This window comes from Manis pentadactyla, chromosome 3 (assembly GCF_030020395.1).
Source record: "Manis pentadactyla isolate mManPen7 chromosome 3, mManPen7.hap1, whole genome shotgun sequence".
Classification (NCBI taxonomy): domain Eukaryota; kingdom Metazoa; phylum Chordata; class Mammalia; order Pholidota; family Manidae; genus Manis; species Manis pentadactyla.
The window spans coordinates 9,890,507-9,910,933 of record NC_080021.1 but is presented as its reverse complement, the minus strand read 5'-3'; the positions used below and the strand labels follow the sequence as shown (position 1 = coordinate 9,910,933).

The following is a 20,427-nucleotide window of genomic DNA, read 5'->3' as shown; positions in this document are numbered from 1 at the left end:
TCCATTCCTTTTCTGCCTTCTGTATGTCTAGCCTTGGTTAATGTAATCACTACTTTTGGTATCAGATATGAGTTTGACACCAAGTTAAGTCAAGGTCAACTTGAAAGTTCACTTCAGTTATTCTCTTTGCCCCTTCATGTCATTACCGTAAAGCCTTGCAAATCTTAACTCCTAAATTCTTCTCACACGCTTCTTATCCACTATTACCCTATTACCAGCATTCCAGTTCAGGTTCTTATCACCTTTGTGTACAACATGGCATATCTTCTATATCATCTCCCTATTTTGAGAACATAGGAAGGAAGGAAGGAAAGAAGGGAGGGAGGAAAAGAGAAAGGGAAGGAACTACAGAAGGAAGTAGGACAAAAGGAAGGGGAGAAGTCGGCTCTTCTCTTCCTCTTACTGCCTTGTCCTTCCCTTCCCTTCAACTCCTTGTCCTTCCCTTTCCTTCTTTCTCTTCCTTTCAGAACAATTATATTTAATTCCTAAATATGTTAAACATATATAATAAACAATACATAAATATACATACAATAATTATTTAATTCCTAAATGCACTGGGAAGGGCAGAGCTTAGAAGAGCTAGGGGTAGCTATGTTGGCCCAGAGCAAAAGCTCAAAGACGATGAGAAAAGCATGCAGAAAACTGCCCAGCACTGGCAGTCAGAGCCCAAGCAGAGAGGGCGCATCCCTGGGTGAGGGTGACCTCAGTGAGGGGGTGGGAGCGAGGTAGGGCAGGGACATGGGACAAGCACCATGATTAACTTTCCCTGCCTATGATGAGAAATGTTTTAGATATAAACGGTATAGTAAGAACAGAAGGGACCCCATGTTAAGGCTAAGATTCCATTTTAAAAAGCAGAGAGTTAAGAAGTAAGATTCCTAACATATTCTCTGGTAATCAGACAATAACCCAACAGCCTATCTTAAGGCAGGGCAGGCAGTCTTAACTGATATGTCCCCACTGCTTGAGGGTAACTGCTGTCTTGGAGAAGAACAGGATAAATAAATTCCTCTTGTTGGGTTTATTTGGCAGAATTAGCTGGAGGACTGATAATAAAGGAAATGGGACATGGTGTCTCTCACCAGAGATAAGCACCTGGAGATCACGAGTCAAGCCTACACCCAACAACCCTCCTCGGCCCTTTGCCCCATTCTTGAAAGCCTTAAAAGACAGAATCCCCAAACTTACAGTGCGCCTCCTCTCTCAGGATGCCCGCACTTTCCTTTCTTTAAGTGTGTACTTTCAAATAAAGTTTTCTCATTGCTTAAATAATTGCAGTTTGTCTCTTTGCTATTTCACTTTATTTCCAAGTATTCACTCTGTCTCCACTTTACTCCTGATAAGTAGGAAGGGGCTGCTAAGGGCTCAGATTTGGGCCTGCATGTTTCTGTCACCTGGGTGACCTGGATGGAACTGCAGCTGTGCGATCTGCTCTTAGCAGCCTGCCTGAAAATCTCCTTTCTTTGGGAAGGTCTCAGAACATAATCTTACTCCAAGCTGTGCTCCATGGCTCCCCCAAATCCTGGAGTGGTAGGGGCTAGTCCCCATGCTCCCCATGCCATGCAGATCCAAGCGGACACAGGATGCCAGGTGACCCTGGCTTCAGGAGTTGGCAAGGGAATCTGCCCTAGGCTGAGGATTTTCCCTCTTTTGCTCTGCACTTTCCTGTTCTCTGCTGCCTGCAAGGCAGCTGCCATTCCCTGACACTCTTGCTTTAATGAATTCCTTCCTCACCTACATTCGTCTGACCTGTTCGAGAATTCTTTCTCGCCCGAGTCAGGAACCCTCCCCCGTCCAGGCTGTTTCTCCTAGTGCTTCACCTAGTGAGCAGGGAGAGACCTCCCCAGACGCAGCTGCCCAGCAACAGGAGGCCAAGCCCAGGGAGGAAGGCATCTCTGCAGAGAGGGAAAGGTTTGCAGGAACCTGAGCAGGGTCTGAAAACATCCACACCATAGACAACCAGCCAGGGGGTGTCAGAATCTGAGTGCAGCCAAGGATGGTGTCCCTATGGAAAGACGGGCCTGGCTTTGGAGTCAGAACCCAAGGAGAGTAGGAAGGTACAATATAATGAGTTATAAGAAATACATATTTGGTCATTCACATGATTTCCCAGATATATTTCTCCTCATCAACATTTCCTACAGAGCTTTAAAAGTGAAATGGGGTCTTGTCATGTTAATGAGAGACTTTTGGACCCCCACCCAGGGCAGGGCCTGGAGGTCAAATCAGACAATGGTCTATGGTCAATGATTTAGTGAATTATGATTATGCAATGAAGCCCTCACAAAAGAGCTTATCACTCTCTTAGGTCCTGTTTTGCAGTCAGAGAAGAGCCTCTAAGCTCGGGGAACCAGAACACCTCCATGTTCCGGCAAGCCGGACACCAAGGTCCCCGAGGATATAAAAGTTCCTTTATTCGGGACCTTTCCCTATGTGTCTCTTCATCTGGCTGTTAAATTGTATCCTTTACGGTATCCTTTATTAAACTGGTAAACTGTTAAGTGTTTTCCTGAGTTCTATGAGCTGCTCTTGCAAATTAATCGAACCTAGGGGGAGGTCACAGGAACCTCCAATCTGTAGGCGGTAGGTCAGAAGCACAGGGAACTGCCCGCGCCTTGCGACCCCGCGTCTGGAGTTGGGGGTGGAGGGTAGGACAGAGCCCTTAACCTGGGGAATCTGGTGCTGTCTCTGGGCAGACCGCGTCAGAACTGAGTTGGGTCCTCAGACACCGTGCTGGTGTTTGAGAATTGCTTGGTGTCGTGTGTGGGAAGGCCATCCCCCCGCTTTCCCCCTCCACGTGGGCATTAGAATCAGATCCAGGAACCTGAAAGGACCTATAATACTGTTATGCAGCTGCATACTATTGCTGCTGTGTATAACGCTATTATTGCTATTGTTGTATATGAAAGAAGACACCAGCGGAAGGGCACTTTCACTTGACGCTCACAGAGGAATCAGAGAGCAGACAGCCTGAGGCGGAATCCACCCTGGAGGCGAACCAAAAGCCAGGCATCAGAGTCTGAGCAGGGTGAGCAGGAATCCACAGAGGAGGCTGCCCAGCATGGGGAGCAGGGCAGTGACAGGCGAAGAGGACATCGTGTTGGGGGGCAGTCTAATTAGGTTATCAGAGATTGAAGAGGGGAAGGAGTTCATGCTGGTGCCGGGGTTCTTGTTTGCAGAGTTGAAGAATGAATTTCGCAAACACCCAAGGTAGGAGAGCAGGGCAGAGGCTTTTACTGAGAGATACAGTGAGAGAACAGAGCTCCCGGCTCACGCCAGGAGGGGACAAGAGAGCCCCAGGTGGTGCGTTGTCTAGGGGATGTATGGCGGTTGACAGACAAAGGGCTAGGGATGCAGACCCACTAAACAGCCTCTACATGTTTATCTTTGAAGAGACACTAAGTTTCTTATCAGTTTGCTGGACTATTTTGCAGAGTTAACGTAAGAAATTTACTGTTTTGATTCTTTCCCAGAATAGCAGTTTCTTGGTTTGGGAGCATATTAATCAAGGCTGCCTGTCCTGCTCTCAAGGTGGGCTGAGTTATTGTGTTTGCTAAATAGTAAGTGAAGAATCTTACTTCTTAACTTCTTAGGTGTTAAAATGCAATCTTATCTTGCCTTTCGCTATGTTGTTTACGGCTGGGCCTGCCTGCTATATTAATTGCCCAGGTTCTATATTACTTGATTAGGGCTGGAGGAGGAAAAGCAGCATCTGAGTAAAGTTAAAGATAAACTGGGCTTTTTAACAGGCTCAAGTAAATTTCACAATAGCCTCATTTAATCGACACAAACAAGACATGGGCTATGCTGAGGTATATTCTTATCTGGGGGATGTTCAAACATTCCAGGCTAAGTTACTCCTGGCTTTTTAGTTCTAACTAATCTTCACTGAAGAATGCTTATATTCTTAGTTTGATATTTTACTTTAGAGAATTAATGTGACGCTGACTTTGCTTAATTGTTAAATACGGAGTTTTTGTAGGGGTCTTTTTCCAGGGTCCCTCACTCTACCCTGACTACACCCACAGTCCCTGTCTCAATGCCAGCCATGGAGGGGTCACTAAGATGGGGTGTCGGCATTCGTACTGGATGGGGAGGTGGTGAAGAAGCCTTCTTGGAAGTGGAACCTCTAACAGCTGCCCAGCTGATGCCATGGATCAGAGAGGAACCTCCCAGCCACGTCTTTCTGAATTCCTGACCCACAATACTGTACGGGGTGGGGAAAGAGTTGTTTCAAGACTTGGGGTAGTTTTCTCGCTGCAACAGGTATTTGGAACTGTCAGGCAAATGAGCTAAAATATAACAAATATAAAATACAATAAAATATAACAAAGTTCACACAGCTACTAAGTGGAGAAATGGGAAATGAATCCAGGTCTGCCCAGCTGAAAAGCCCCTCTGAACTAGATGGTCTCTTTGCCAGTATTAGCTATTTATTACTAACAGCAGCAGCCACACTGTTGCCAACACCATCATCATCACCTTAAAACTCCTGAGCTATTGTAGAATACACTCGGGGTCTATAAGCACAAGCAGTTGTAGTTACACCCATTGACGATGGACCCAGGGCAGGATGTGCCTGTGATTCCTAGCATGGCTGGAAAGAGCCAGACCAGCGTAGAGGAAGGTGGCAGGAAGAAAGGGAGTTAGAAAGGCCAGAGATAAGATGTGGGTCAGCAGGGGAGCAAGTGTCATTCAGTTCACAACATCCGTCACCATAAATGGGTCCCTATCCTTCATCTCATTGTGACATCCCATTATGTGATATAAAGATATAAGCAAGGTGAGTAGGAAGGAATAAAGAACCTTGGGGTTAGTATGAGAACAAAATCTACATCTTCCACAGAGGAAGTCAGTAGATGCCTACAATGAGACTCTCTGAAAGAGCAGATAAAGCACAATATGAGCATATTATTCAGAAACTCGCAGAAGAAAGAAGGTGAGTGAAGAGCAGTCATCTCTAGGGAGCAGGACTGCAGAGTCTCAGGGTGCTGACAAGAGTCTGCTATTTCTCAACATAAACCTAGGTAATAGTTTGACTTCTTAAACTATGTATTGTATCGCGATGGTAAAAATATTAATTAATAAAATGATGAATACCCAAAGACTTCTGTATATTCCAGATTCAGCTTAGATAAGTGAGGGAAATTCAGCAACTTCACATCTTCAAAAATAATCATATAAATGACAAAAGGACAACAAAATCACTTTCTTTCTAAAAAATTATTAAAATAGAGACAAAAATTTAAAAAATATTGGCAAGGCTGTGAGATAACAATTATATTTTTCATCATTCAATCTGTTAATATTTAAAATAGGCATTTAAATGTTTTTCCTCCCTTGACCCAGATTTTCATTTTGAAAGAAAAAGTCCCAGTCGAATACCTCAACTGGAAACAGAGGTAATTTGTATAAAACTGTTCAGAATAGTTCTACTCATAATAGCAAACATAAGTAAAAACACTTAAGCACCATACAATAAGAAATTATTTAAAACACTTCAATATACTCCATAATTCAGTCACTGAATTATAAAAATGTGGATTCAGCCACTATATGATGAATGAATATGCAACTTTGGATAAAAATACAATTAAGATTATGGTTCTATGTCTGTATGTTTGCTTCATATTGGCAAAAAATGTTAGATGGGTTTTATGAAATTTGAAAGATACATTTGGGGTAGTTTGACTTAAGATATGGGTCTGGTATTTCTTAAGTTTATTTTGGGAGACCCTGGGAACATTTTAATTATGTTGTTCTTTTTAAGGAAAGGGTGACATTTGAAAGTCTCCACCAAGTTAAAAAATTCATATATTTTTGATTTTGCTGAATTTTGCAGACGAAGGACCCACCCAATGCTCCTTGTATATTTCAAAGTGATGGATCTGAATTTTGTCTTCTATCATCCTACACGAAAGAATTAAACCATTTTGCCATGTTTGCCATCCTGATGAACAATTCTTGCTGAACTAGCCAGGCTTGAAAAGCCTCTTCTTTGGAGGTAGGCACTCCTTCCTCCAACTGAGTCCCACCTTCCACCTCCTGTTCTGGAAAGATCCAACTCAATGATCCCTGGCACCAGACATGGTTGACTTCCAAGCGGGGAAGCTCACGCTATAGAAACCTCCTTCTCCTTCCAGGTTAAGTGTGGGTAAGGAGGAGGGATGGAAAAATTAGCTATTTTATTCTCTTAGTGAATCCACATGGTGTGCAGCGGTGGAAGGAGGCAGGACACTAGCATATTTTTGCCATCCATCCAAAAAAAATAGAAAAAGCAAAAATCCAACTTTTATTGAAAGTTACATTGAAATTTACTCAAGTAAGTGGGCTGAGTATGCGTATCTGTCTTCTCTCACTTCAAACCTTTACAGTTAAACAAAAAGGTCATATTTACCAGCAGATAAGATGCATCCCCCCTCCCTCCTGCCCATTCCCTGGAAAATATCCTCGAACTACCCGGAGCCTAGCGCCTCCACACTCGAGCTGGAAGGTGGAACTCACATAGGAGTGTCCAGGTGAAGGTGGCCTGTGGCCCAGTCCCAAAGTTCAAAAAAGACAATAGTGACGATGCTGCCCTCTAGTGGCAAATATATAAAACATACGCCAAAACAGAAGCCTAAAATACTTTATATTATAAACACCAAAGACAATCCTCCGACAAGACAACTGAGAGTGACAGTTTCAATTACTACTTTGGAATTACAGATTGACATTTTACTACCACAGAACACACACACATAGGATACATTTTGTTATTCCATTTGTTCACATAAGGCGTGGTAATGGGGCCAGAGAGGGGAAGCTGGGAGAGAGAAATGACTCCACTTCTAACGCAGAAAATGCCAGTTGGGGGAAGGATCATCTCAACTCCAGCACTGGTGATAGGCTTGGGGTTTCATAGTGATAACATTTTAGGTTTTAGGATGAAAATTTAAAATGTATGGTGAACATTTATGTTTTTATTGATATAAACCTTGGTAGTCAATGAAATTATTTTTATACTAGGAGGCAAATAGGCTAAAACTAGTGTAACCTAATTAAAATCCTCATAATTTTAGCTACTGGCAGATAGGAGATGGGTGGAGAGAGCAGCTTGCCTGCCTCTGCTCCATGCCCCTGCCCTCTAAAGTAAAGCCTGCCAGTCGGCATGCCCTGCACACTCACACAGAGCCCGCAGTAGCCCTGCCAGCAAGGAGTAGGTAGATGTGGAACAGAATCTCACAGTGCAGAATACGCTCACACCAGCCACCTAATCAGCCAACTCCTTTGTGATTATGAATAGATATACCAGGTTTAAAACAAACAGTAAAAGCACAAAATAGAAGCTTGCAAAGTAAAACAAGAAACTACCCAGAATAACAAAACAAGGAGAAATAAATAAGGAACACAGTTTAAGAGGCATAGAAGATCAATCTAGTACAATCAAAATCCATTCAAAAAAGTTCTAGCAGAGATCAGAGAAAACAGAGGTAATGTCTATTACCTTAACTGTGGTGATTTCACAGGTATATGCATATATCAAAAACTCAACAAACTGTTCACATTAAATATGTGCAGTTTTTTGTACATCAATTATATGCCTCAACAAAGCTATTTTTTTAAAAAAAGAACAATAATGCTCCAAAAGACACCATCAAGAAAGTTGACAAGAAAACCCCCCAAGTGGGAGACTATATCTACAAGTCATATACCTGATCAGACTCTAGTATCCAGAATATACAAATAAGTCTTACAACTCAACAGTAAAATGACAATCTAATTAGAAAATGGGCAAAGGGTTTGAATAAACATTTCTTCAAAGATAAACAAATGGCCAATAAACACACATAAAATGTCCATCTCATTAGCCATTAGGTAAATGCAAATCAGAACCACAGTGAGATACCACTTCACACCCATAGGATGGCTACCATAAAAATAAATGAACATATAAAAGCATAAAGTAACAAGTGTTGGCGATGATGTGGAGAGAGTGGAGCCCTCATAAATTGCTGGTGAGACTGTAAAACGGTGCAGCTACTTTGGAAAACAATTTAGTAGTTCCTCAAAAATTTGAACAGAGAGTTGCCATATGACCTAGCAATTTCATTCTAGTTATACTAAATTAATTGAAAACATATGTTTATGCAAAAACATGCATTAATGTTCATAGCAGCCTTATTCATAATAACCAAAAAGTGGGAACAACCCAAATGTCCATCAACTAGGGAATGGGTAAATAATATTGTGTAGCCATATGATGGAATGTTATTTAGTCATAAAAAAGAATGACGTACCGATACACACTACAACAGAAATAAACCCTGAAAACATTATCCTACAGACACTAAAAACCACATATTGTGATTCCATTTACATTAAATGTTCAGAATGGGGAAAATCTATGGATATGTAAAGTAGGTTAGTGGTTGTCAGGGGCTAGGGCAAGGGGTGAATAGGGAGTGAATGTCAATGGATACAGAGCCCTGGAAGTGGACAGTAATAATGGATGTACAACCTTGTGAATACATGAAAAAAAATTTTTAATATAAAAATTAAAAAAACAGAGTTGCTTATTTTAAAATGGTGACTTTTTTGTTATGTGAATTATATCTCAATTTTAAAAATTGGTCAAAGTATTTCAATTAACAGATATTTGGAGTAAAAAAAACCATATTTTCCAAATTCATCTTACTTTGTTTTTAATTATTTTTTACTAGGTATAATAACATTATATAGTGCCGGAATACAACACAATGATGCAGTATTTGTACATATTGTGAAATGATCACCACAATAAGTTTATTTAACATCTGTTACCACACACAGTTACAGATTTTTTTCTTATAATGAGAACTCTTAGGATCTATTCTGTCAGCAACTTTCAAACATGCAATACAGTATTATTAAGTATAGCCACCATCCTGTGCATTACATCCCCATGAAGTATTAGTTTTATAACTGAAATTTGTACCTCTTGACCATCTTCACTCACTTTGCCCATCCCTCACCTGCTGCCCTCTAGCAACCACCAATCTGTTTTGTGTATCTGTGAGCCTATTACTTTTTTAATTCCACATATGTGAAGTGAGTAACATCATATGGTCTTTGTCTTTCCCTGTCTGACTGACTTCACTGAGCATAATGCTCTCAAGATCCATCCATGTTGTCATAAATGGTAAGATTTCATTCTTTTTAATGGCTATATAATATTGCATTATGTGTGTGTGTACACACACACATTTTCTTTATCCAAAAAATACATGTTGATTCCTTTTTTACATGACAAATTTGAAATGCATTAGAGATTAAATGTAGAAAATAAAATCATTAAAATTATAGCTTAATAAGGAATATATTTGTGTTTAGAAACTATAAAGAAAAGGATTGATACATTTGAGTATATTAAAATTTAAGACTTCTGAATGATACTAGCATAACTGGAATAAAACAAAAGTAGTAGATGCAAGAGAAAATATTTACAACCTATATAACAAAGGATTAATATTTGGAATGTATATGAACACATTAAAAAAGATATGCAGTAGTAATTCATATAATAAGAACTATAAATATTCAATAACCTCTGAAAGCTCAGTAATACTAATGAGATGTGAATTTAAAAAATTATTTGATAATAATATATTTTTCAATTTTTTTCCCTATCTTTAAAAACAGTATTAGCAAAGTTGTGTAAAAATGGTATTCACATGGACTATTAGTATAAGAATAAACTGAGACAACCTTTAGGGAGAATAATTCGGCAATAATTTGTGACTATAGTCAATAATTTGACAATACTCATAATATAATCCCATTGACACAAAGCAAAATGAAGCAAAACTACTTTCTCCACACCAAACTGTGAACACCACTACTTCTGGGAAAGAAGTAAGTTAGGAAGGGGTGAAATGGACTTCCATTTTTTAATGTGTGTCTCATCATTGTTTGAATTTTTACAAGAATAAACACTTATTTAAAATGTTAATTTGAAAAGGTATCTGCTGTGTAAGCAATACTGTGTAATTTTAAATCTCAATTTTAATTCATAATAAAATAGAAGAAAATTCTTACCTTCCAAATTTTCAATTTTTTCAATGTTGTTTAAAGCTAAATTCAAATATTCAAGTTTCTTGAGTTTGCTAACATTTTCTGAAATACACAAATCATGTAATTAACCTTCAAGATAAAAGACATTTTTACATAATCTATTGTGAAAATAATGAAGATCTATGGATTATGATGGTTACCAAAACCGTATTGCTTGTTCACGTCGGTACCTGTACATCAGACATTGTTGGCTGCCTGTGCAGCAACCACCTTTTCCTCCATCCTTCCTCGTACGGCCCAGTTCTGCTCTCGTCTCTGCCTAACCCTGACTCCAGGGGGTTAAGCCTAATGAACCAAGCTGGACTACTGCAGGGCAATCCCATGTCCTGACAGCTCAGGAACTCAGTCGAACAGACAGCCCTTGGCAGTCTCCTGGCAACCAGGTGCCGGAGAGGGCACACATACCAAGATATATATTCCATGCTTGGGGAGTTCCTTTTTTTCCCTGCTGGATGTTAAGAAGGAAGTATTATCCTTACTGATTCTCACACCCATCTTGCAGCCATGAGGAGACTAGCTGTAGGAGGACGCCCACCCCATGGCTGATGGAGCAGAGAGAAGGAATCAACTAGCACCGGAGACCGCCCCATCTCTAGGCTTGCAGTTGGGTACGATGTTAGATTTCTTTACTGGAAGTCACATTAAGTTGGGTTTTCCTCTACTTGAAGTCAAAATCATTCTGATACACACAAGATTATCATTTTTCATTAAAATGAAAGCCAATATAGGCAAAACAGTCAGCACAAATAAATCAAGGAATTGCTGTAGTGTGGGGCCCTTTACAAACAGCTAATGATACCAGAGCGAACATTGCCAAGTGCTCATTATATGCCACATAATTTTCTAAGCATTTTACATATATTATATCATTTAATCCTCATAATAACCCCATGAGGTAAAAATTATTGTTGTCTCTCTTTTACAAATAAGGATACAAATCACAGAGAATTAATCCACTTGCTCAAGGTTAAGTGGTAGAGCCAGGAGATTTGCCTCCAGAGCTTGGCACTAAATTGTCACACTACACCTTCAAAGAACTGTGCTTTCTAAGATGATGTGAATGTAGAAAACCCTGCTAAGGAATGTGCATTGTGCACAACCTCACTCAAAAATGCCTCATTTGCCTATTTTTCAAGGATATTATGAAGATAAAATACAATGATTATAGACCTCACCTTTATCATCATTACGTTCCACTTACAATTTACAAAATACCATATATTTGTTCCATTAGACCTGAGAATAACAGTTTTCCTTTCTAAGCCTCAGTTTACTTGTTTTTTGAAATGAAGATTTTGGAATAAAATGCTAAAGTTTCTCTCAGCAATTAGATTCTTCTAAGTAATACTGATGTTTATAAAAGGTCCTCTAGGCCACATCTGGGCATTTGACAGTCATCAGATTTGTTGAGCTCTCTGTGTCAAGGATTATGATAGATGGAGTGTCTGGTCTGCATCCTGAATGAAAACACTTGAAGTTATTACTGTTGAAATTGCCAGCCTATGATAAAAGACCTGTTCCTTCCCCACACTTGTTGCATGTATAACCCTCTAAATATGAAGAGTCATCTGGTGTGAAAGATTTATTCGGGAAGGATTTCTTAAGCTATCCCTTGAGGACAGCGGGCCAAAGGGGTTGGGAAGAAAAAGGCTCTGTAAGTAACAATGCCTAGAGCCTCCGGGCAGCAGGTGGGGGAGTCGGTGCTCTAGCCCCAACCACCCTGGAAGCACCTCTCACCAGCTGCCATCCCCAGACCTGTAAACTTGCGGTGGAACAAATCTTTCCCCCAGTTCAAAGAGCTCAGCTCTCAGCTTTACCCAGTCTTGAGGCTCCGGGAAATCTGTTACAAATGCAAAGTCCAGGAGCCCACCCAACAGGCTTTGGTCAGTAGATGTGGGCTTTAGCAGGACCCCAGATGGGTCCTCAGCTCACGTATGGATCAACACTGAGCAGAACCTTCACTGCAGCCCATATGGACCTCGGGATGACAAAGAGAGCTTCGAGAAAGGCAACTGTTTTGCAAACTTCTGTCTACCTCAATCGCACAAGAGTAAGTGTGAATCCTAGAGAAATAGTTTTACTTGCTAAATAAGTGCCTAAATGCCTATGGGTGGAGTAGTGCTGAAAAATCCCATTATTAGGATTTAAAAGAGTGTTTAATTTAAGAATACTTTGGAAGCAAAATTTAAGCTTTCTCACAGCTCTGAAAAGGACCGAAATACTATGCTACTAATTAGTAATTGTGATGGACCCAGCTGTGGAGATGAAAATTTCGGGAACTCTTTTAGCTGTGTACAATTAGGATGGGTCTTTAGTGCCCCCATGCATAAAAGCTGGTGGTTTTCTATAACAGCCTTTTTAATTGAACAATGTGCCAGAGTTTCTAATTTCTGATAAAGTGAAAGATGCCAAAAATAATTACCTGAAGAAATTTAAAGAATTTACCTTCGAAAAATGATATAAATTTTTGCAACCCTAGAGCCAGTTTTGAATTATCCACCAAACTAGGGCAAGTGTACCCCTAGGGTTTCTTGGCTCAGCAGTACTAACATTTGGGGCCGGGCAATTCTTCACCGGGGTGGGGGGCTGGCCTGGGCACTGCAGGCAGTTAGCAGTGTCCCTGAGCTCCGCACACTACATGCCAGCAGAAGCACCCCCATTCCTCCCCCCCCCACACACTTGTGACAACCAAAAATGACTCCAGACATTGCCAAATGACACTGTGGAGAACCACCGTAGATCAAATATTAAAATATCATCTTAGCAGCTGATCTGTGGACTCTACCACCAGAACCCACAGGAGATGGTGATTTCTGGGATCTCCCTGCTAGCACACAAGACACCGTTTAGAGCCCCATATCTCTATAAAGTAGGGGGCTCCTGTGGGGAGGGGAAGCCTGTGGTTGTCCAGCTCTGCATGTGACTAGGTGGATGAGTTAAATTCTGGGGGCAGCATTAGAAAGCCCACTTGGCTGCAAGACTAAGCCACATTCTCCAAAGTGTTACTTCTTATCTAATATTTTGATCTTCATCCACCTGCCTCCTATATTTACCTCTCATTTCATCCCAAACTGGGGCACTAAATGGATGTAACTGAGGCACCTGCTCAATATCCAATTTGGAGCCCAGTGCCATGCACATGTATATTCTCAATAAACCTGGCAGAACTGGCCCTCATAGGCTGTAGGAATCCGATAAGGATTTGCTGAACCCCACATAATCCTTTCTGAGTGGTGTTGAACCATGACAAATTCCTGAATTATATCCTCCTTCCTTTCAAACTTTTGAAAAACCAGGCCAAAAATGAGCAGGTCAACTAATATGCTCCTGCCTTTAGCTGTTCCTGCCTTGATGGTGGTCTTGAGGGGCAGGGAGACCAACCAACCTTAGAAAGATAGGGGGACATGTTCCATAACAACTCAGGAGATGGCTGCCTATTTCCCCACGTAATTTCTTTTTCAGCTGTTGTTTTCCTCTAAGAATAACACATTTTCCAAAGTTCTCCCAGTCAAAATGTTAAAGAAACCATGAGGAAAAGGCCTGACAACTTACCAATTTTTCCAATGAGATTATTTTGAAGATAGAGGATTTTTAAATCCCGGCACCATTTGTCAATATGTTCCAGTCTCTCTATTTCTTGCTGATGCAAGGAGAGTTCCTCCAGGGAAAAAATTACACAGTCATTGTGTTCTGCATTCCGTCTGATAAGATCTTCTGTGACTGTAAGAAAATGTGTTGCATATTACATCTCCATCCCCCCATTCATCATCAGGTTATTACATTACTAATGGACTGGTTTTTCTTTGCAGTCAAATACCAATTTTCCAGGCCTGAGTGATTTTTTTAAAGAGAAGACATCAGAGAAATGCTGCCTTCTGCTGGAGTCTTGTGACCTATGGTGAGTCAGAGGGAAGAAAGAGATGATACCTTTGTCTCTTTTGGTGCAGGGTCTGCATGTATTTTGCTATATGGATGGAGACACGGTTGTGGGTAATGACTATAAGACCGCTGATACGGAATCTTGTAGTAGTATGTATCATACCCAACTGGATGAGGCCCACACAGAGTAAACCAACACAGAGCAATTGCTGAGAGGCACAATCGGGTGCACAGAGGGCAAAATATGAAACCACCTCCCATCATTCAATAAGGTAAGGTTCATTCATTCATTTAACTGATATTTACTAATTTAACAAAAGTAGAAGAGAAAGGAGTGGAACACCCTAAATTTTACTTCGCATTTTATCAAGCAACCACCACTGGTTCTGTTTCCCAGAGGGATAAGGGAAACTGCTCACAGCCCAAGGGGTGAGGAGAGTCCCCTCCCCTATGACAAGAGCAAAGTGCAGCACCAGGCTGGCCTGACTCAGCAGTTCAGGACCTTGTGATGACAGCAGACAGCCCCAAGGGGCTGGAGACTGCACCGTGGTCCACAGCTAGAGCCCAGAACAGACAGGAATCCTTTCCCTAGAACATACTCAAATGAAAGAGGCCATGACGATGGAGAAACCCTTCATTTCCCAGTGCTATTAAAAAATTATTAATCCACTAGAACCCTCACATTTTTGGTGTAATGTGAAAATGCCCAGCCCAAGAGACAATAAAGATTATTTATTGCCACTTACAAGGTTCCAGGCACTATCCTAAATGCTTTGCATGTGTAAATTACTGTTTACTTATGTCAGATGGGGGACTGAAGCACAGAGTTTGAATAACTTGCCCAAAGTCTTGGTAATAAGTGCCAGGGCTGGGTTTTGAGTGCAGGAATTTGGCTCCCCACCTTGTGCTTCTAGCCACTGTGCTACACTGCCCCAAACATTAGCAAGTAAGAGCCTCTCAAGACTTCTCAGGCTCCCTAAAGGTACAGGTTCCTCTAGCTAAGACAAAGCTCTTCATAGCACCTTTAGCTGCCCTGTTCTATGCCACATCCTTATTAAAAGTAGAGTTTGCCTTTTTTTTCCAAATGTGTCCTATGAACTTGATCATTTGTGTGCAGTTAGTTGAAGCCCCTGCTAACTCTAGTGGTAGGAGATGGGGCCGCATGCAATGGCGGTTCTTTGGAAGAAAGACGGGGGGAATATAGAGGTTGCAAGATTAAAATACCACACATGGGGAGTGTCCTGCTGCTCTAAGCTGTGGCTCAACCAACAGACAGGCATGACTGCAAACCAGGCCCTGGGGAGAGGTGGGCCAAAGTGGCTGAGAAGGAGGCTAATAGGGCAGCCCACCAGCCCCGGCTCAGAGGTCCCCACTGCCGGCTGCACTCTGCTGTCACTGCACAACACCCCTTGCCTGCTCTATTCAAGGAAAAGAAACAAAAGTTTCTGAAAACCAAACCTGTAAGAGAAGGGCATCAAAACTACTCTCCACACATCCCATCACCAAGCTGGTTCTAACAGCTTAAATCAACTGCTAGTAAGTGGGTGCAGACAAGTGGAGGACACAGCAAAGCTGCGGTGCAGAGTCAAACCTATTATCTGTCTCTGCGATTTGCCTACAAGAATTCTCTTAGCAAGTCTGCAACATGGGTTAAAGGGTTAAGATGGTGCAACTAAGTGTTATTTCAGCTACCTTAAGGAAATGTGAGAACCACTCAGCACTCTGGGTGAGATCCAGCTCCCCTCAGGCACCATGTTCTGGCACAGAACCCAGGGAGTTTGAAAAATATGTATTAAAACGTAGCCTTCTGGGTGCTATGAAGGGAATGCATTTTATTTGGCAGTTTGATTACCATTTGATACGTGGGCCTCCACTTACATGCTTTCCGTGGATCCCCAGTCATCCCGGAAGGCTTAGTGGGGGATCCACATTGAAGATACAAGCCTGACTCTAATCCCACAGAAGCTGCCATCTGTAAGTACGGATCAGTCAAAACTGTCCAGGGGAATTCTGACAGCATTTTATTAAGTATCACTTGGTCTCTGGCCTCAGATGACTGTATCAGCATCTGCAGAACCCCTATGGGCTTCTTGGATCTTAGGGACACTAAAGGTGTCACAGGCCCCTCCAGCACTACAGTCTTAAATTCTTTTCCAATTTGCTCAACCCTAAAGGCTGGCAGGTTCCTCCAACTGCTGACAAAGTTCCTATAGGCAACAAACAGCCTTCCTCTGTTCTCTCACTACACCTTTCTTAAAATTTAAGGAATTCTTTTCATTATGCTCTTATATGTGTGAATTTGATCATTTCCTTGCAATTGTCAAATATTCCATTTCAGAAGCATGAAGATACTAGGAAGAAATTGTGTTGATCCCTCTCTCTCTCCTAACCATAAGAATTAAGATAACAAAAATCACTCTTAGTTGAGGGGGGTGGGGGACAGGAAACTCCCTTAGCATAAATTACTAATTTCTCTCTCTCACACACACACACGGGAAAGGAGGGACTATGAGTTCATTTAGCATCACATGGAAGTTTGCTGAACAGAAATCAGGATAGATTAAAAGAAAACGGAGAATCACAGAGAAAGGAGGTAGAACTGTGAAGGGCTAGAATTTCCCAGTGGCCCTTTTCCGAACTTTTGTATATTAAGCAAACTGCTGTGTGGCATACCGTCTTCTGGCACTCGAGAAATTGTTGTTGTACAATCCTGCCTCTCTTGTAATGGCAAACATTTGTACAAAAATCAGAGCCCCCAAGAAGAAATGTGTAAGATAACCTATATGATATATGGAGATGATAGTGTTTCATACTTTTAATCAGGAAAGCATTTGGCAGTTTTATATTCTATATCATTTAGACCAAACGTTCTTTAATTCCAAGGAGCATTGTTTACCTTTAGAAAGTCCTATTCCAAATAATACTGGATTTATAAGAAATCATTCTTGAAATTTTTAAATATTTTGGAAGCATTAATATGTCAACATGAGATTATTTCAAGAGAGATGGCATCACAACGCCTATCATCTGGTACAGAAGAACAGGCCAAGGTACTGCACAAGACAATGCTCCCACTTCCCTATTTTATAAAAATTCAAATAGGAAATAAAGCATTTGTAAGAAATGTGGATTGTAAGAAGTGTCTCACTCATAGAGATGCTAACCGAAATGTGCATGGCTAGAGGAATGAGCGGCTGAAGCAGAATACTGACAGTTTTAACCACAGATTCATACTTACAACATTAAAAGAATGCTGCTGTGGAATCCAAAGATTTAACCAAAACTCACCAGCCAGCCTAGGCTTCTTTTCAGTTTCTTGCTGTGGTGAGGTTCTCCCTAACTTGAGAGGGTGCCAATGCAATGGCTTTGCAGGCTAAGGAGGCAAAAGGCAGAAGGAGGTTTCTGGAATCCTAGAGTTTGTCAGGCCATGTTGTTTCTACAAAGCTTCCCAGTGTATTAAGCAAAATTCTAGAAACTCCCAAAGCCGACAATTTAGTGTTCATTCTTTCAGGATTTCTATCATATTTTATAAACAGCACTCTATTTCTAGCTGGATTAGAATAAAGTCAACAATAAATGTTTATGGCAGATTTTGCATAATTTTTAATTATCTTGAAAGACCTAGCAGATAAATAAATGAAATAGAGATTTAAGAGAAATGAAAGGATTATAAATACAAGATAGTTACTTCTTATAGCATCTAAACCTTTTCTTCTTTTATTATTTTTGATGGAAATTTTTAAAAACAAGATTACTCACTTCTTGGTTTTTTTTTTTTACTGATTCTGGGTCATCACAAGGAGCGTCAGGAGCACACTGCACCAGAAACCACGATACCAGTAGGAGCCCCGGAGTAGAGGCTGCTGTTAAAGAGCATGATAAAGTGCTAGGGGGCAATGACAGTAACGTGCAGAAAGCACACCGAGTACAAAGGAGGGACAGGAGGGTGTCACAAGAGGCAGCATGCAGAGGCCTGAGCTGAATCTTGAAATGTGAGTAGGTATTTGCCAGATAAACAAATGAGGAGAGGGCACTTCAGGCTTCAGTAGCTGCTATGATGCACTGCTCAGCTCCCCCTTCAGAACTGAAGGACTCATTCCTCTAACTGCTGGGAGTTCTGCCAAGAGACAAACATCAGCTGCCCTCCTTCTTTAGACGTCACCTCAGCTGAAGAGACACCTCAACCAAGGTCAGGCCCCCTCCCAGGAAAGTCCATACCCAGTGCTGGTTGATGGCGAGCTATGAAGGCTCAGCCCTCTCATCCCAACTTGGGAGAATTAGAAGGTCCAGTCCAAAGTCAGAGCTCTTTCCAAACTCCAAGAAATTTAGCTAAGGCCTTTGTTAAGATGCATCAGAGCCCAACTGCCCTCTCTGCCAGTCTTGCTCTCTCCCCTCCCCACTCCCTAATAAACCTCCTGCACGCTAATCACCACCAAAAAGCCTGCTTCTTGGGGAGCTCAACCTGGAAGAGCTGATGCCAGAAGGGGTACATAAAAGAAGATGTAGTTAACACAGGACTTTGAAGCTGGATTCTGCTGCCTGAGAGGCAATGAGGACACCATTACCATGGTAGGTGGAGCACAGATGCATCTGGCACAAGGCAGCTGTGCAATGTATAATGTTTGTAGTGCTGTTGAAGAGACGTGGCATCTTAATCCATTTGGAATACTAACAAAAACACCATAAACTAGGTGGATTTAAAGAACAAACATTTGTTTCTCACTGTTCTGGAAGCTGGAAGTCCAAGACCACAGCATCAGCAGATTCAGCGCCGGCTGAGAGCCTGCTTCCCCACTGATGGCATCTCATATGGAGGAAGGGGCAAGCTAGGCTCTGGGGCCTCTTTTGTAAGGGCAAAATCCCAACCATAGGAGCTCCACCCTCATGAACTAATCACCTCCCAAAGGCCCCACCTCCTAGTACCACCACCTTGATGGGTAAGATTTCCGCATGTGGATTTGAGAGGGAGGCAGAAATACCCAATGAATAAAAATGAGACACTACAGAGGGAATGCACTAGTGAGAGTGACACACCAGGCATTTGAGACTATGGAAAGAAAAAAGGTCTCAAGCATCATTTCCTTTTTAAGAAACCAGAAAATGAACAAATTCAATCCAAAGGAAGCAGGCAGAAGAGGGAAAAAGGATAATACCAGAAATCAATGAAATGGAAAGCAGAACAATAGACAAATATCCATACACATTCCTTAAGAAAAAAAAGTTCATAAACTTGTAGCCAGACTGACCAGTAAAAAACAGAAAAGACATAAATTACCATTAGGAAAGAGAGTGACATCATATAGATTTTACGGACATTTAAAGGTTAATAGGTAATATAAAATAATAAATTCAAGAATTTAGATTAAATGGAAAAAATCCCTTAAAAGGAACAAACAACCAAGGCTCACTCACTAAGACATAAACTGAACAGCACTGTATCTACTAAAATAATTGACTATGTAGATAAAAATCTTCCCACAAAGAAAACAATAGAACAAATGTCTGCACTGATAAATTCTACCAAACATTTGAGGAAGAAAAATACCCAGTATACAAACTCTTTCAGAAAATTTAAGAGGAAGAATACTCCCTAATATATTCTATAAGGCCATTACCCTGAATCCAAAACCAGAAAAATACATGGCAAGAAAAGTACAGATTAATGGCTCTCATGAACACAGATGCAAAAATACTAAAAGAGAAGTGTAGCAAATCAAACCCAACATTATAATTGAAGGATAATGCATCATAACTAAGTGGGGTTTATCCCATGCATGCAAGGTTGGTTTAAGGCTTAAAAACCCATGAAATATACAACATTAAGGTGTGAAAAAAAAAGATAATACTAGTAAATGCAGAAAATGGATTTGATAAAATCCAACATCCATTCCTTATTTTTTTAAAAAAAGAAGAAAACTTGCAGCAAACTAAGAATACAGAAGAACTAACTCAACCTGATAAAGGGCAACTACAAAAGACCTACAACTAACATCACACTTAGTGGCCTACAAAAGACCTACAACTAATATCAGACACAAAGACTGAATGCTCCCCCTAAGATTGGGAAAAAGGCAAAGATTTATGTTCTCACCACATCAACATTGTATTGAAGGTTTTTGCAAAAAAGGAAATAAAAAGAAAAACAAGGCATTCATTTAGTAAGGGAAGAAGTACAATTATCTCTATGTGCAGATGACACAACTAGCTATGGACAACATCCAGTGGAATCAACACAAGCTACTAGAACTAGTAACAGAGGTTAGAAAGTCCGCAGGATATAAGATCTATTGAAAAGAGCATATGTCTGTATACCAATACCCATTTACAATGGCACCAAAATATGAATGGATACATCTGACAAATACTTGCAAGGTCTATCCACTGAAAATTACAAAAAAAATACTGCAGAGAAAAAGTTCTAAGATCTACATAGATGGAGACATATGCCTGTTC

General features: G+C 40.9%; 1 protein-coding gene across 1 annotated transcript in view; it reads right to left on the bottom strand.

Moving 5' to 3' along the window:
- Positions 1-20,427, bottom strand: part of DNAAF11 (dynein axonemal assembly factor 11) — a 108,650-nt gene that overhangs the window by 70,061 nt on the left and 18,162 nt on the right. Inside the window, exons 2-3 of the mRNA XM_036890566.2 lie at positions 13,648-13,815; positions 10,060-10,137 (exon numbers count right to left, since the gene is read on the bottom strand). Coding sequence (XP_036746461.2) covers positions 10,060-10,137; positions 13,648-13,815 — 246 coding nt within the window. The remainder of the gene's footprint in view (positions 1-10,059; positions 10,138-13,647; positions 13,816-20,427) is intronic.